General features: G+C 40.0%; 1 protein-coding gene across 3 annotated transcripts in view; it reads right to left on the bottom strand.

Moving 5' to 3' along the window:
- Nucleotides 1–17,225, bottom strand: part of pard3aa (par-3 family cell polarity regulator alpha, a) — a 623,737-nt gene that overhangs the window by 5,878 nt on the left and 600,634 nt on the right. For all 3 annotated transcript variants that reach the window (XM_067434978.1, XM_067434980.1, XM_067434979.1), the window contains one exon: nt 7,703–7,827. In XM_067434978.1, coding sequence (XP_067291079.1) covers nt 7,703–7,827 — 125 coding nt within the window. The remainder of the gene's footprint in view (nt 1–7,702; nt 7,828–17,225) is intronic.

Below are 17,225 nucleotides of genomic sequence, written 5' to 3'. Positions count from 1 at the left end.
AGTCCTGCACACACTAGTAAAAACTATATCTGGTGTCTAAATATATAATCAGATTATATATATATATATAAAAATGGCAAAGCTGAATTTTCAGCATCATTAATCCAGTCTTCAGTCGCTGTTTTCATCACCCATTTTGAAGTATTGCGTCAGAAACGAGTGATGGAAATGCCAAATATTACAAAAAAAAAAATAAAATCCCTTAATTTGGAAATGGAAATGCATGTGCAGAATAAATTCTAAGCAAACATTAAACCCACATGACTAATCGTCAGTTTCGTGGCTTAATGAACGTGATATTAAATGACCAAATTCAGTAAACAGAAAAGCAGATGAGCCCAGAATATGACGAGAGAATGCACATTTGTGTTTAGGGTGAGCGAGCATGTTGGATAAGTTTTCCCTCTGTGTTTATGACAATCTAAGTGTGAGTACAGGAGTCCATTCTTCTTATATCAATAACTCAGTTATGAGATTTGGCATGATCTTGGATTGTTTGGTTCTTCAACACTCATTCAGCAACAGGTCCGTAAATTTAATGTACGTATTTCATGTGAACAGGATTAGATTACATCTTTTAAGTGGCATTTATAATTAAAATCTACACTGCTACTTTATTACAAGAGTTCCTTACTGAACCAGGGCCAATAATAATTTTAATTAAATGTATTTAAAAATAATTGTATAATATTGTGTGGTCTATAATACTATATACACAGCCATTTGATTGAGACATTTATTTGTAATGGCATAATTACTTTATAACTGTATTGGGCTTTTGCACACATGGTGTCCAGTTAATCTGAGCCATGCATTTATTTTAGTGATGGATTATGGGATGGTTTGATGCAGATAACTTGATCTTGACCCTTAAGAAACTTTAATTCATGCTGTAATGTAGCAAATCTGCTTCAAAGATAAAATTAAATGAATTGTTAATTACAATTGAAATAAAAATGTAAAGGTTGTACAAATACTAGATTGTGAATATGAATAACTGAGAATCATGTAAAATGAATGTCAAGTGCATATTTCATGTATCTATTATAATTTCCTTAAGTTTGCCAAAGTTTTTCGTCAGGTGTCTCTTTTAATTATATGATGTTACTACGTTGCTGTCTTTCCACTGTTTATTAATGATGTAGGATATAATGTACTTTGTCTTTTTTATAACTGTTGGTCCATTAAAGGGGTGATGAATTGAGGAATCAACTTTTCCTTGAGCTGTTGATTTATAAAAGGTCATGGTAATAAGTTTTAGAGCTGAAAACTACTTGTTAGTCAAAGAAAAGTTTTTATACACAGCAGGCTCAGCAAACAGTCCTGTGCTTCTACTGACGTCAGTGCACAACGAAACACCGCCTCTAATCCAGTAGCCCCGCCCACCGACTAGTCTAATCCAGTAGCCCCGCCCACCGACTCGTCTAATCCAGTAGACCCGCCCACCGACTCGTCTAATCCAGTAGCCCCGTCCACCGACTCGTCTAATCCAGTAGCCCCTCCCACCGACTCGTCTAATCCAGTAGACCCGTCCACCGACTCGTCTAATCCAGTAGACCCGCCCACCGACTCGTCTAATCCAGTAGACCCGTCCACCGACTCGTCTAATCCAGTAGCCCGCCCACCGACTCGTCTAATCCAGTAACCCCGTCCACCGACTCATCTAATCCAGTAGACCCTCCCACCGACTCGTCTAATCCAGTAGACCCGTCCACCGACTCGTCTAATCCAGTAGCCCCGCTCACCGACTCGTCTAATCCAGTAGACCCGTCCACCGACTCGTCTAATCCAGTAGCCCCGCTCACCGACTCGTCTAATCCAGTAGCCCCGTCCACCGACTCGTCTAATCCAGTAGCCCCGCTCACCGACTCGTCTAATCCAGTAGACCCTCCCACCGACTCGTCTAATCCAGTAGCCCCGCTCACCGACTCGTCTAATCCAGTAGACCCGTCCACCGACTCGTCCAATCCAGTAGCCCCGCTCACCGACTCGTCTAATCCAGTAGACCCTCCCACCGACTCGTCTAATCCAGTAGACCCGCCCACCGACTCGTCTAATCCAGTAGACCCGTCCACCGACTCGTCTAATCCAGTAGACCCTCCCACCGACTCGTCTAATCCAGTAGACCCTCCCACCGACTCGTCTAATCCAGTAGACCCGCCCACCGACTCGTCTAATCCAGTAGACCCGCCCACCGACTCGTCTAATCCAGTAGACCCATCCACCGACTCGTCTAATCCAGTAGCCCCGCTCACCGACTCGTCTAATCCAGTAGACCCTCCCACCGACTCGTCTAATCCAGTAGACCCGTCCACCGACTCGTCTAATCCAGTAGACCCGTCCACCGACTCGTCTAATCCAGTAGACCCGTCCACCGACTCGTCTAATCCAGTAGACCCTCCCACCGACTCGTCTAATCCAGTAGACCCTCCCACCGACTCGTCTAATCCAGTAGACCCGTCCACCGACTCGTCTAATCCAGTAGACCCGCCCACCGACTCGTCTAATCCAGTAGACCCGTCCACCGACTCGTCTAATCCAGTAGACCCTCCCACCGACTCGTCTAATCCAGTAGACCCTCCCACCGACTCGTCTAATCCAGTAGACCCTCCCACCGACTCGTCTAATCCAGTAGACCCGCCCACCGACTCGTCTAATCCAGTAGACCCATCCACCGACTCGTCTAATCCAGTAGCCCCGCTCACCGACTCGTCTAATCCAGTAACCCCGTCCACCGACTCGTCTAATCCAGTAGCCCCGTCCACCGACTCGTCTAATCCAGTAGCCCCATCCACCGACTGGTCTAATCCAGTAGCCCCGTCCACCGACTGGTCTAATCCAGTAGCCCCGCTCACCTATTCATGGAGGGCTCGTGCTAGCTGGTCAACAACAATAAATATGCAGAGGAAGATTAAGATAGTGCGCTATTCCTGGTTGTGGAAGAACACAGTCGCTGCATAAGCTTCTTTCTGATCCTAATATTAGGAATGAGTGGTTGAACTTTATTTTTAAGGAAGTTCCAGCTCACGAGGGGAAGACATATTCACTTCAGTTCACTGCGGGATTGTTTGTGAACAAATCTCCGGTCGATGCTGGATTTGGATCTGACAGGAATGGTGCAACACACCGATGTGAGTACGTGTTTTTATATGTGATAGTATTGCATTGTTATATATCGTTCTGCTTATGTGCACGTGTTTAACAGAGCATAGCTTTAGCACGCTGGACCTGGAAATGTATGGGCCAGGGCTCGCAAAGCCCGGCAGGCCGATCAATCTCATTATATTCCGTTCTTGTTTCGCTATTTTCTCTCTCTCTCTCTCTGTCTGGTTGACATCAGAAGGGCAGCGCACGCGCCGAACATGTATGTGTGTGCGCGGTTCACGCTTATATCGTCCAATCTTACGGGCTATGTGTAATATAAAAATAATAGTCCAATTACTAATTATTAATAATAGTCGCGTGTCGATGAGAAATAAAACAGTGTTTGTTTGATAAAGACGTTTACGAGCCCTTTGATCGAGAAAATTATTCTGGTTGCTTCTCTCTCACTCTCTCCTCTCCGTCATGTGGACTGACAGGGGAGCTTAAGCTCATTAAATATGCAAATCTTCTCCAATCCTAGCCGTGGGCGTTTACTTCCAAGTCTCCAGTGCGGCACGCCCATCAAAACCCAGCGTTCAGGAGAGAACCTCAAAACCAGTGTAGAAAATAGCCTATTACTTATTATGTTTTTGAATGTAAAAAAAAACACAAACATCATTAGTTGACCTCAAACAACAGTATAAAAAATTAAAAAAGCCAGTTCATGACACCTTTTAAAGGTGCAGTTTGTAAATTTTTGCTGCATCTATAGGTGAGAACATGTATATTATATTGCATTTCTCTCAATAGAGCCTCATAAAAACTATACTTTAAGTCTCATTATAAGCTTTTTCTTGGTTTTCTATGAGAGGAAAGTGATTAATGTGTAATTAAACACATTGGATTCATATTCTGGACTTATCTGCTTTTCTGTACATAGTACGCTTTATTTGTTTGGTTTTTGGTGGATAAAGTCATTATTTTGATGTTTTTTGCGCACAAAAACTATTCTCGTCGCAGTGTCAAATGATTGTCCAGCCGCTGTAGTGAGATGGGCTGTGTGTCGATGTGTTTAGGGCCTTTATGGGTCTTGTGAGTGGGAATGGACTGAATGCCAATGGAGGCCTATCTGAAGCCTTTCTCAGCTTTACACTAAAATATCTTCATTTGTGTTCTGAAGATGAACGAAGGTCTTACGGGTGTCCAACGACATGAGGGGTGAGTAATTAATACAATAATTTTAATTTTTGATTGAACTAACCCTTTAACTTTTATTCGTCTGAAAGAAGAGAGTCATATGCACCATCACTCGAGGGTGAGTAAATCATGGGCTAATTTTCATTTTTGGGTGAACTATCCCTTTAAATCCACTCCAACCACCTTAACAGCTCCTCCAACACGACCGCATTATGAGAGTGACTTTAGAGCGGGTACATTTTCATCAGAAGGAGCTTTTGCTGCTGTGCTGTAAATAAACGTCCTGAAATATTGAGTGAAACTTTATCAGCACCGCCTGCAGCCCCCACCCCTTTCAGTTAAGTATGTAAAGCTCCAATGCGGGATTTTCTTCTTCTCCTCGTGTCTGTTGGTTGGATGCTTTGCATGAACTGAAGCAGATTAAGAAGATACCAATGCCTGCAAGTAGAAACGCTGATATCAAACTCAGCCTGCGGGCAACATTTCTAAGCTTTATTGACATTTATGACAAATATGCAAAGGGGAGGAGGAAGAGAGAAAGCGAAGATAAAACAGTTGAGGGATGGGGCGATATCCATCCAAAAAACGTGGGGCCCTATAGACTGCAGTTGCCAAGATAAACTTCCCTCAACAAACAGGTTCTCGGGCTGATCTTTATTAGGTTTAGGAGGGGCACATTCTCTCGGCCCTGTGAGCACGAAGAGCTTAGAGCGAAGCCGACCGCATGACAATGGCATGACTACAGCTGAGAAATGCCACCGAGGTCAGAGGGAGTGTGGGAGACGTGAACATAAGACTGCACGCATGTTTGGATTATGGCTCTTTTATTTGCATGCATTTATTAAAATATTACATTCCCTGCGTTGCTCTAGTATTTCTGGCAATGCATGTGCTCATATTTGAGATTTACTGCTTGAATGCAAGGAATACTTTTACAAAATGTGCTTGGTATCAGATAATCAGTGTTGTGCAAGTTACTTCCAAACTGTAATATATTATAGATTACTTATTACTGCTATTTAAAAGTAATTCTTTACATTACACAAGCGTTACTTGAAAATGTACCAAGTAAAATATTACTGAAAAATCTTTAGTAATGCCTTACACTACTGCGTTACAAAAAAAGTAATAAGTTACTGCAATGCATTACTTTTGTAATGCGTTACTCCCAACACAGCAGATAATATAGGATTATTTATGTATAATGGCATTTACGTGCATCTACCATAAGATTAATGTTCCACTAACAAAACAAAGTTATGCATTAAATAGCATTTCAATAATAATAAAAAAGTAGTTATACAATGTAAAAAAAAATGTTGTTTTTTGTTGGTTTAACTTAAAAAAGTAAGAAACCTGGTTGCCTTAATATTGAGTTTATTGAAATTAAAAATTTGAGTTGATACAATGAGGAAATTTGTTTAATAAATAGAAACTCAAAATATTATTGTATCTGAACCACATAAAAAATGTGATAAATCATGAAAATAGCACTATTTGGTTGATGTTTCATGTTCGTCATCAGAAATAAAACACAATCAGCCTCGTTGTTTTCTTGTACTATAGTACGGCGATGACTCATCGCTATCTCATAATTATTCACAAGACTGCGTGTCTTTAACCTATAACAAGATGCGTTGCATAATCCATGAGAGCACACGCTTAATTATTCATGACAGCACGCGTTGATAGGCATTTTCCTCTGACGGACGCAGCGGCGCTTCTAACACTGAGATCAAATACTGTAAGTGAGAGATGCATTGATGGATCAAAAATGAGTGTTTTTTTCCCGCTTTGTATGAGGGTCTACGTTGCCTGCGTTCTCGTCAATAGATCCTGAGTCTACGACACACACGCGATTTGAGGGTAACCGCTCTTCACGGCTATTTAACCGACCAAACGGCACATATAAGCCTCAGAAGTTATCAAAGTTATACATTGCAAAGTTATATGCGTGTTCACACATATTTTCAAAGCAGAGAACCAATTTGCGAATGGCTGTGCAATAAATTGTGCATTGAATTATAGTTGTCACAGGATATATGTATTTGTGTAATGGTGAGCTTACATCATTGTGTGTATTGTGTTGCGTGTAACGTAACGGTCATTTGCCCCTCACCCCCCTGCTCTCCGCCCACTTTTATAGCATTCTTCAAAACTGGTGAGAACTGACTGCGGCTGAAATGGGGTTTCGTGAACCTTTAACAATATAACAAATGTATATATGCTAATGAATTTCATTTTATACTACATTTTACTTTTCATTTCCAGAGGTTGTGCAGAAAAAAAGTAAACGTGCTTTAGGGAAATATTGTTCATTTGTTTGATTGTTTCTTGACCGACCACCGAGCCTCAATAGCCGGTTGAAACCGGTTAACCGGTTAGTTTAAAATATGCTGCGCTATTTGAAATAACAGCCGCAAGCCACGCCTGCAATTACGCAACTCTGTCGCATCTCTCTATGATCTCTCTGCCGCTCTCCCTCCCGCTCACGCTCACATACACACACACACTGTTCCGGCGCCGCCACCTCCCTTCCACTCACGTCACTTTTTAAAATCCCCCACAGCGCGAAACACGAGTCCCGCAAACGCGGTGCCGAGGAGCTTGTTTGTAATCGGAGGGCAAATGGCTCCTTAGTTTTGAAATGGTTTGGGTACAAGGTGATCGCATTGAAAATAAAGGCGTTTGTCTAGCGTTAGAAGCTCATTTGAAACATTGCTGTGGCTCATTTAAGAAAATGGCAGCTCCGTAGAGACGCCGCTTTAGTTCGAGGTAGTGCTAACAATAATAAAGAAAGATGATGATCAACACCTTATGTGTTACCACTGAAATGTAGATGTAATATTTTTCCAAATGTAAGCACATCTTGCGGGTGTCGCGTTTTCAGGTGATACATCATAGATGATGTGCTACTACTGTATTTAACCACTGTATCACACAAGGTGCAACTGACATCTGTCGTTCTTTTTGGTGAAATGGTCCTACACACTACTTTTCTTTGCACGCTTCATACTGTCGTCTGCCCCGGCTCTAACCTCGAGTGTTTACTCTTTGCAAACCTTATGAGCACTCAAACCCAAACGCTGTGACCTGGTGCCAAATGTTTTTATTGGTTTATAAAGTACAAACAGGCGAGTTATGAAAAATTGAGTGTGAGGGATTTGTTCACTTCACACAAAAAGATTTTGGGATGAGACGGCCAACTGTAGTAGCATTTAGTCCACTGTCTATAATAGCCTAATTTAGAGATCACTTTTTTTTTTTTTTTTTTTTACCAACAACGGACAACTTTGATCGGTTAACGTTGATACGGTCAACCATCGGTCAAATGGTCATCGGTTAACATCCCTAATTAGTTGTGAGAGTGAATGTGGTTCCAGATGAAATCTGAGATATAGTGTGCAACGGCTTCTCTTACCGTGGTAAGGAGTTGTATTGCCTCTGGGCTTGAGTAAAAGAGTCTCTGTCCTCTCTCTGCTTCTGCACTTGCATCTCCACAGAAACCGAATGCCGCCCCGTGGGTGTGTAAGAACCCGTGTTGGCCTGAAATATGAATAAACATTCCTGTTACTCAAAAACAGCATCTTAAAACATATTTTTCTGTGCTCCACAGCATAAACTAAGTCATACACGCTTGGAACAACATGAGCATGAGTAAACGAAGACAGGTTTCATTTTTGAACCAAGTGACATGTTTAGTCACGATTAGTATTACACTGTATGTTGGCATTAACTGAGTTAACGCATGCACGAGATTTGACAAGCACAGCATCATTTCAGAATTCATGGTCAGGTGTGGGTTTAATAATTAATGAGGTGCTCTTGATCACTACCAATTCCTCCTAAAACGCAAGGTGCACTAATGAGAAACGTGTCTACCACACCCGAACGCAATTAGCCTCGAGTGCACTTGTGCTTCAAACGGCTGACTTCGCAAAAAATGACAAATGCTGCATTAATGCGGAGAGGCGAACATTTAAACGATTCATAAGACGGAGCTATGGGAAAAACAGAAGAGTTAAGCATTATGGCGATGGTTTTACAGCATCCTGGAGATTCAGGCAATTTTATCCATGTCTGATGAAGGCTGAGCAACATCTCCAGTGAGACACATTTTAATAGCTAAAGGCCCAGGAAAATTTCTTCGCTTGCAACATATTAAGCCAAAAACAGAGGAAATGCTTTTATTGCGAGCTAGAAGCAACAATGCAGTAATTATCCTCAGTGAGATGTTTTAATGAGATTTAGACTGAGAAGACACTGCAACAAAAATCAGGTGTGTGTTTGTGTGTGCTGGTAATTATACATTATAAGCGACAAAATGTCCCTACAAAGATGGCAATATCTGAAATCCTTGTCCTTGTGGGGACATTTTGGTCCCTGTGAGGAAAACGGCTTATAAATCATACCAGGCTCTCTGCGGGTCTTAATTTGACCTTCCACAATTTAAGGCCTTAAAAATGTCTTAAATTGGTTTAGAAAGTCTTAAATTCAATACGATGGCATTAAATTAAGGGTCTATGGTTTCTGCAGTGCAGAAAACATGAACAGAATTGCAGAATCAGTTATAAAAATGTAATTTACTGTATAATGCAGAGTGTCAGGGAATTTTGTCAAATTGTGTATGAATAAATCAACAGTAGGTCAGACACTTAAAGGGACAGATCACCCAAAAATGAAAATCCTGTCATCATTTACTCGCCCTAATGTCGTTCCAAACCGTCAGACTTTCCTTCATCATATAAAGTTTTAGGGTGTCTTTATGAACTTTCTGATGTGTCAGTGGAAGTTGCTTAGACTGTCAATGGAGGGACAGAAATCTTTCCATTTCATCAAATAATATCTTCACTTGTGTTCTAAGGATGAGCGGAAGTCAGACACATTTAATGCAACTATTAAAGCAGACTAAACATTTTTAACAGAATAAACTATGATATTAGGGCCGGGACTTTAACGCGTTAATTACGATTAATTAACTACGGGACTTTAACGCGTTAATTAATTACGCAAAAAAAAAAAAAAATTAATCGCACTTATTTTTGCCCCGCGGAACGTTTTTCAATGAATGAGTTTTGACGGACCGATTATACTGGAACACCAACTAGCGCTCATGAGTCACGACAACAACCATGACAACAACAAACCATAGTGAACATGAACGAAGAAGCTGATGAGACCGCTTTGCTTTGCTTGCGATGGGAAATTTTTTTTAGTTTTAAAAAACGAAATGATGGAAGCGTCGACAAGAGCATGGTTGTGTGCAAGCTATACAACAGGGGTATCCAAAGTCGGTCCTGGAGGGCCACTGACGTCCTGCAGAGTTTAGCTCCAGCTTGCCTCAATACGCTGCTAAAGTTTCTAGTATGCCTAATAAGACCTTAATGAGCTGGTACAGGTGTGTTTAATTGGGGTTAGAGCTAAACTCAGCAGAACAGTGGCCCTCCAGGAGCAGGATTGGACACCCCTGCTATACAACAAGGAATTAGCGTATCACCGCAGCACATCGAGCCTCAAATATCACAAATATGCTTTTGTTACACTTAATGGCAAACATTGCACTGGTCTGCTGGACTGAAATAAATAAACAATATTTTGTTGATTAATCTTATGTATTCAGTCATTATTCAATGGTATGCTAAAAATCCATGTGAAAAATTGGGCTACTTCTCATTGTTCCAGGTCAAATATTTATATGCAATTAAAATGCGATTAATTTCGATTAATTAATTACAAAGCCTCTAATTAATTAGATTAATTTTTTTAATCGAGTCCCGGCCCTATATGATATATATATTTTTGTTTTCCAGCACAAATTCAAAACATTCTCAATTAAAGATACATTTACTTAACATGCAAAATGAAGAAATTAAGCCTTGTTTTCTGAGAAACTGAACAAAATTCAGCTTTAATCAAGAACAAGTATGTCATGGGGTATGATAATTATTTTATGAACCCATTGGCAGATGTTTGCTCTTGTGCTAATCATAAAATCACTTTCAGAAGATTTATTATCTCAAACTTTAAACTATTTTTATAATAGATTATGGAGATCTTTAGGAAATTGTATTATAACTATGAGTGCTTACACATGTTCAATTAAGAGAACAAACTTAAGTTGTGTTTCCTTTAATTTATTGCTTAGATTTTCTATAATTGGTCTTAAATGTACCTTCATAAAACCTTTCAAATGTTTTTTAAAAAATGTAAAAATGCAGAAAGTTGTCTGTGATGGGTTGGTTTAGTGTAACGAGGCTACATACACACTATAGCTAAATAAGGTTGTCAATCCTCCTATCAACAGTTTGGAAATTTACCAAAACTGAATTCACGCATAAAAAAAATTAAAGTTGTCTCACATTAAAAGGGCTATTAATGTTTTGCCATCTAAAATGCCGTTTTTAACCACATTTAGTAAATTCTTGTCAAACACTTTCAACAAAACATTTTAATGAAAAATAAATAATCTCACTTTCAATGAAATGTATATCCCAGCTGTTAGCTAAAAATAAATCATCAAATACCAAAACATAATAAACTTCCACACTACTAATTTAACCGTGGTTCAGAATAACAGCAATGTGCTGCATGTAGAACCTGATTATTTAAAGATCATCTTTCAATGCTTATAAAAACATGAAAGCATGACATTTTCATTTCCAGATCTCTCATTAATCACACAGAATTTAGCCCTTTTTCATACTCTTTTCAGACACAGAGCAAACACAACAATACGAAACCCACCTGAGCAAACACAAAAAGTGGCCTGATAGAGAGACAGACATAATTATAAAAAATTGTCCACAGCAGTTCTGAGCCAGAAAGCATGACACAGCTGGATGGTAGAGGTAGCTCGCCGGACCCAGACGCCCAAATCACGTATAATCGTTACGATTAGAGCGCGGCGTGACCCATAGCCTTCAAAATATCAAAGACGGCTTGGGCTCGCAGTGCACGGGGGGGGTCAGAGCACACACATGCTACATGTGCAACAATATTTACTGCGCTATACACTCAACCACTTCCAGAAACCTGCGCCGACATATGGACTTAATTTTGGGACTGATGCACTTGAATGGGTGAGTGCAAGAAAACAGAGATAAAGAAAGGACAGAAAGTAGGGAAGAAGTAAAGGAATGGAAAAGAGTGTTATTCTGCAAAAAGTTATGACAACACGGAGGTGTCTGTGTCACATTAAAATAAAGGACATGAAAATAGACAGAGAATGTGAAAGTGACAACAGCTATAGACAGACACATTATTCCTTTCATCTCTTAGAAACTTCACTTTTCTGCTCGAGTGCGTACACACTAGGGAAGGTTTATCTTTATCATTTAGAGCCAAAACATCCTTGCAAGGCTCTAGCAAATACTCAGAACACCTGCACAGCATTACAACGTGACAGAAGGACAATGCACACAATTCACAACCGTAGCAACAATCCAAATCACCTTTACAACTGCATGACAATAAGAAAACTCATATAATACCTAGCAACATTTTAGACAGCTCCCAGAACACTCTAAAAACTACATAGCGACAAACTGGCAACCACACCATAACAACAGTATAGCAATGCACTACTGTGACATCATGCAGAGCAACACCTTAGAAACCACCAAGGAGACCAAATAAGCTGCATAATAACATTAAAACATGAGAACACCTAAACAACCACATAGCAACACCTTAGAAACCGCCCAGAAGACCAGATAAACTGCATAGTAACATTAAAAACCCAAGAAGAGCTAAACAACCACATAGCAACACCTTAGAAACCGCCCAGAAGACCAGATAAACTGCATAGTAACATTAAAAACCCAATAAGAGCTAAACAACCACATAGCAACACCTTAGAAACCACCCAGAAGACCAGATAAACCTCATAGTAATATTAAAAACCCAAGAAGAGCTAAAAAACCACATAACACCTTAGAAACGTCCCAGAAGACCAGATAAACTGCATAGTCAGATTAAAAACCCAAGAAGAGCTAAACAACCACATAGCAACACCTTAGAAACCACTCAGAAGACCAGATAAACCTCATAGTAATATTAAAAACCCAAGAAGAGCTAAAAAACCACATAGCAACACCTTAGAAACGCCCCAGAAGACCAGATAAACTGCATAGTAACATTAAAAACCCAAGAAGAGCTAAACAACCACATAGCAACACCTTAGAAACGCCCCAGAAGACCAGATAAACTGCATAGTAACATTACAAACCCAAGAAGAGCTAAACAACCACATAGTAACCGCTTAGAAACGTCCCAGAAGACCAGATAAACTGCATAGTCAGATTAAAAACCCAAGAAGAGCTAAACAACCACATAGTAACCGCTTAGAAACGTCCCAGAAGACCAGATAAACTGTATAGTCAGATTAAAAACCCAAGAAGAGCTAAACAACCACATAGCAACACCTTAGAAACCACCCAGAAGACCAGATAAACTGCATAGTCAGATTAAAAACCCAAGAAGAGCTAAACAACCACATAGCAACACCTTAGAAACGCCCCAGAAGACCAGATAAACTGTATAGTAACATTAAAAAGAAGAGCTAAACAACCACATAGCAACACCTTAGAAACGCCCCAGAAGACCAGATAAACTGCATAGTAACATTACAAACCCAAGAAGAGCTAAACAACCACATAGTAACCGCTTAGAAAGGTCCCAGAAGACCAAATAAACTGCATAGTAACATTACAAACCCAAGAAAACCTACACTGAAAAAAAAGGTGTGTTGGAGTTCCACATGATTCAATTAAATTAAACAAACAAAATTTGTTCACATAACTTCAACATCATGGAGTGAAGTCATTTTTAAGTAACCCAATTGAGTAGTCTCAAAATGATTTTAATATGGCTTCCTAACAACATGGTGTGCACAGGGGGGCTTGAGACCCTGACTCTTTAATCAAATCACATGCTTATTTTGTTTAGTATATTTTAGAGTCACTTGACTGATTTATAAGACTGCACAAGCTAACTTTCATTCTGTTAGCCAACAATAGCACATAATGAACATATCACGTGCTATGTATAAATTCTCTTTAATGACATGTGCTGTCTAAGTCCACAGTATAAGCAATCGCTCCGCTCTTCTCCACTATGGTAACTCAGTATAATTTGAATGATTCTAATTATTCCAAAATAATGAAACATTAAACACTATTAAACAATATAAAGTTTCCCCCTCATCTAATTTTGCCCCAAAAAACACACAAAATAACACAATAAGTTCAAAATGTTTACTCTTTTCGTCAAGTCCCACACAAAACATGCTGGGAACTACAGTTTCAGCAAAAATCATGGTCGATTACTTCACATTAAACCCAAATAATGTAATCTAGTAGATTGCACATTTAAGAGAATTACATTAATTGAAAGCAAAGAAATCACGTTTAGAAGAGAAACACAATTTTGTTGCGTATATATTGCAAATAATAAGATTAAGTAAATTGGACAATGTGTGTTTTCCTTTTATTTTCAGTGTAAACAACCACATAGGAACACCTTAGAAACTGCCCAGAAGACCAGATAAACTGCATAGTAACGTTAAAAACCCAAGAATACCTAAACAACCACATAGGAACACCTTAGAAACTGCCCAGAAGACCAGATAAACTGCATAGTAACGTTAAAAACCCAAGAATACCTAAACAACCACATAGGAACACCTTAGAAACTGCCCAGAAGACCAGATAAACTGCATAGTAATGTTAAAAACCCAAGAACACCTTAATAAACACATAGCAACACCTTAGAAACTGCTCAGAAGACCAGATAAACTGCATAGTAACGTTAAAAACCCAAGAACACCTTAATAAACACATAGCAACACCTTAGAAACCGCCCAGGAAATGCTGGCAACTGCATAGTTACACCCTAATAACCACTAAGCAACACCTTAGGAATGCCCCAGAAGACCAGATAAACTGCATAGTAATGTTAAAAACCCAAGAACACCTTAATAAACACATAGCAACACCTTAGAAACTGCCCAGAAGACCAGATAAACTGCATAGTAACGTTAAAAACCCAAGAACACCTTAATAAACACATAGCAACACCTTAGAAACCGCCCAGGAAATGCTGGCAACTGCATAGTTACACCCTAATAACCACTCAGCAACACCTTAGGAATGCCCCAGTAGACCAGATAAACTGCATAGTAACACATTAAAAACCTAAGAGCACCTTGATAACCACCTAGCAACACCTTAGAAACCTCTCAGAAAATTCCTAGGAGCTGCATAGTAACACCCTAACAAACCTGTTCAGTTTTTAAGGAGGAAAGTTTAGAAAAAGTATCAACCTGAGTGTCATAAAATGGCCCTTGGTGTCTCTCAGACCCCAAACAGAACATGATGGTGAGGGGTTGAACGTGTATTACACTGGGACCTGAGTTCAGTTCAGAAAAAATATAGTCCCCCATCCCCTGCAGGTTATCTCAATTTGATCATCTAGTTCTAAATCTACCGAATGTGGAGGGATATAAAAGAGTAGGAAGGAAATCCACATATATTTCACAGGGGGACAGTAATCTCGAGTTATCTGCCCACTGTAGGCTCATTATCATGTACACTTCTTTTCGCCTACATGCAGCCATTGTTCATTGAGCTTACAGTGTGTTCCTGCAGCAGTGATTTGGTATCGAGAGATAACCTGACCTAACCATTGGAGAAGGGTCCAGCTACGACTATTGGGCGTTCCTGGTAGCGCCTCATCGACCAATCGTGATAAGCTTGTCAAGGCACATGGGCCAAGCCCCAAACCAGTTCAGCGAAAATGCCCTGCAACCGATTCTAAACATTTCATTTGCCCATGTCAATCACAATAACGACTGCTTACACCCAACCCTGATCTCGAAGGGTAAATGAACTATTTAATTGATTTCTGAACATCTTAATAAAAAAATTTCTGCAATTATTATTGTACATATTTTACATCTGATATAACATTGTATTAGCAATGCTACCCCCCTTAATACGCCATAAATTGCGTATCATATGCACGCGAAAAACTGCGTACCGTATGCACGCCAAAGCTCATTTTGACGTATGAGCGCCCCTCATACGTCAAAATGAGCTTTGGCGTGCATATAGTACGCAGTTTTTCGCGTGCATATGATACGCAATTTATGTCCCACCCACTTTTTAAAACAAAGTTACGCCACCGGTTGAACATATTAATCCGGATGTTGACAGCTAGCAGTTCAGCAGAAGAGGCGAAGAAGAAGAAGGGGGTGTTCCAGTCTGCGAAAACGGTAACCCCCACCAGCACGATAACGCCCATTTGGGGCCACAGTTGGATGATATTGAACCATTGGCCACAGTGGGTCGACTGTACGAGGACATGAGTTTTCTGATTCCACACTGTGGAAATCATGCCTTGTTTCCTGTGCGGTTCATAATCAAAGAAAACATGCTGGCTTCCCTGAATCCTGAAATCAATGGCATTCTTTCGAGTCATGAAGGCTGCCTGAATGCTTGTCAGCACTGAGGTCCTTGTAATAGAGGAGAAAGGGACGTAAATACGGGCCTAATGAAAGCATGTGTGCGATCCAGGCATAATACTTCCGTCCCTTGTGTGGCCTCTGATCGTCTTAACAAAAGATTGATTTTTATTGGCTGAGACAGGCCGGCAAGCCTCTGGAAAGAACATGCTCCTTATGACAAACATCTGGAAAAGCCCCTTTCAAAGTCATAGTGAAAAACGCTGGGCGTGATATACAAGGAAGGCATAACAAGACACGTCTAATTGTCTGTTTACCGGTGGAGGTCTGTGACAGGTTCTGGCCATGGGGCGATTATCAGCGATGTGGGATGGCAGCTCGTTGCCGCACATAAAAACCTGATGACGGGTTTCTTTCAGTCCTCGGGGGATCGTGAACGCAGGCAACACACCTTAATCACTGTCCTAATGTGCGTCTCATGCTGTCAGAACTCACGCTGGGTTTGAAGGATTATCTGGGGTGTACTTACCCATTTTTCTTCATAAAGAAATGAGAGGCGTTTGATGTGAAGTTGGGAGTTTTCCCACATAGCTACATATTTAAAAGGCAATCAATCATTGTTTCTTGCCACTTTGATTTTATGTTGCACTTGAGGGACATTTCTGAATAGTGTAATGCAGAGTATTTATAATCAGAGCGATAAATAACAACCAAGAGACTTTGTAACTAGGTGGTCACAAGTAAATGCTAATTAGTTAAGTGCTTTCATGTGAAAATAATCAATCTTACTGAAAACACTATGTGGATGTAATGGAACAATGATGATAATATCGTTTTTATATACTGTATACCATGATACTCAGTGATGATCATATTTATATATCATGGTATTTAGAAAGCACTCTGAGGTACATCAAATAATAATTCAGGATCCCATGGTATTACTGTGGTACGTGTAAAAGAAACATAATATTACCATGGAAGATATCTTCTTTTTGTTTGTTTTTTAATTCATGCTATTATCTAAATTTGGTATTAAAACAAAACATTTCAATGGTAAATATTTAGTAATTAGGAAAGCATGGTGTTATATGTAAATGTATTACTATACAAACAATAAGTATATATTTAAAATGCCAGAGCACATGCCAGAAATCCCACAGATACCTTTTGCTTTTCAATGGTCCTTTTGTAAAAATGTCTCAATACTCATCGGATGTTGAACAAGTTTTCTCTGTTACATCAGTGCACCCAAAAGAATTTCTGGATGCTCTCAGAGGAACATGTGACTTTGTTTTGACAGTTTTATAACGTCATTATATCAGGCTTATGGCACTAGGATCAACAAGACTGTTATGGCTACAAACGCCTCCCTTGCGCTCTCTTACACTGCTTAACCATCATTCTCTCCACCTGCCGCTACGACTGACGGCTGTATATTTCTACAAGTCAACAGGACCACAGTGCTCATGGGCCCTCTCAG

This window comes from Pseudorasbora parva, chromosome 24 (genome assembly GCF_024679245.1).
Source record: "Pseudorasbora parva isolate DD20220531a chromosome 24, ASM2467924v1, whole genome shotgun sequence".
NCBI lineage: Eukaryota > Metazoa > Chordata > Actinopteri > Cypriniformes > Gobionidae > Pseudorasbora > Pseudorasbora parva.
This window is presented reverse-complemented; position numbering and strand designations above follow the sequence as displayed.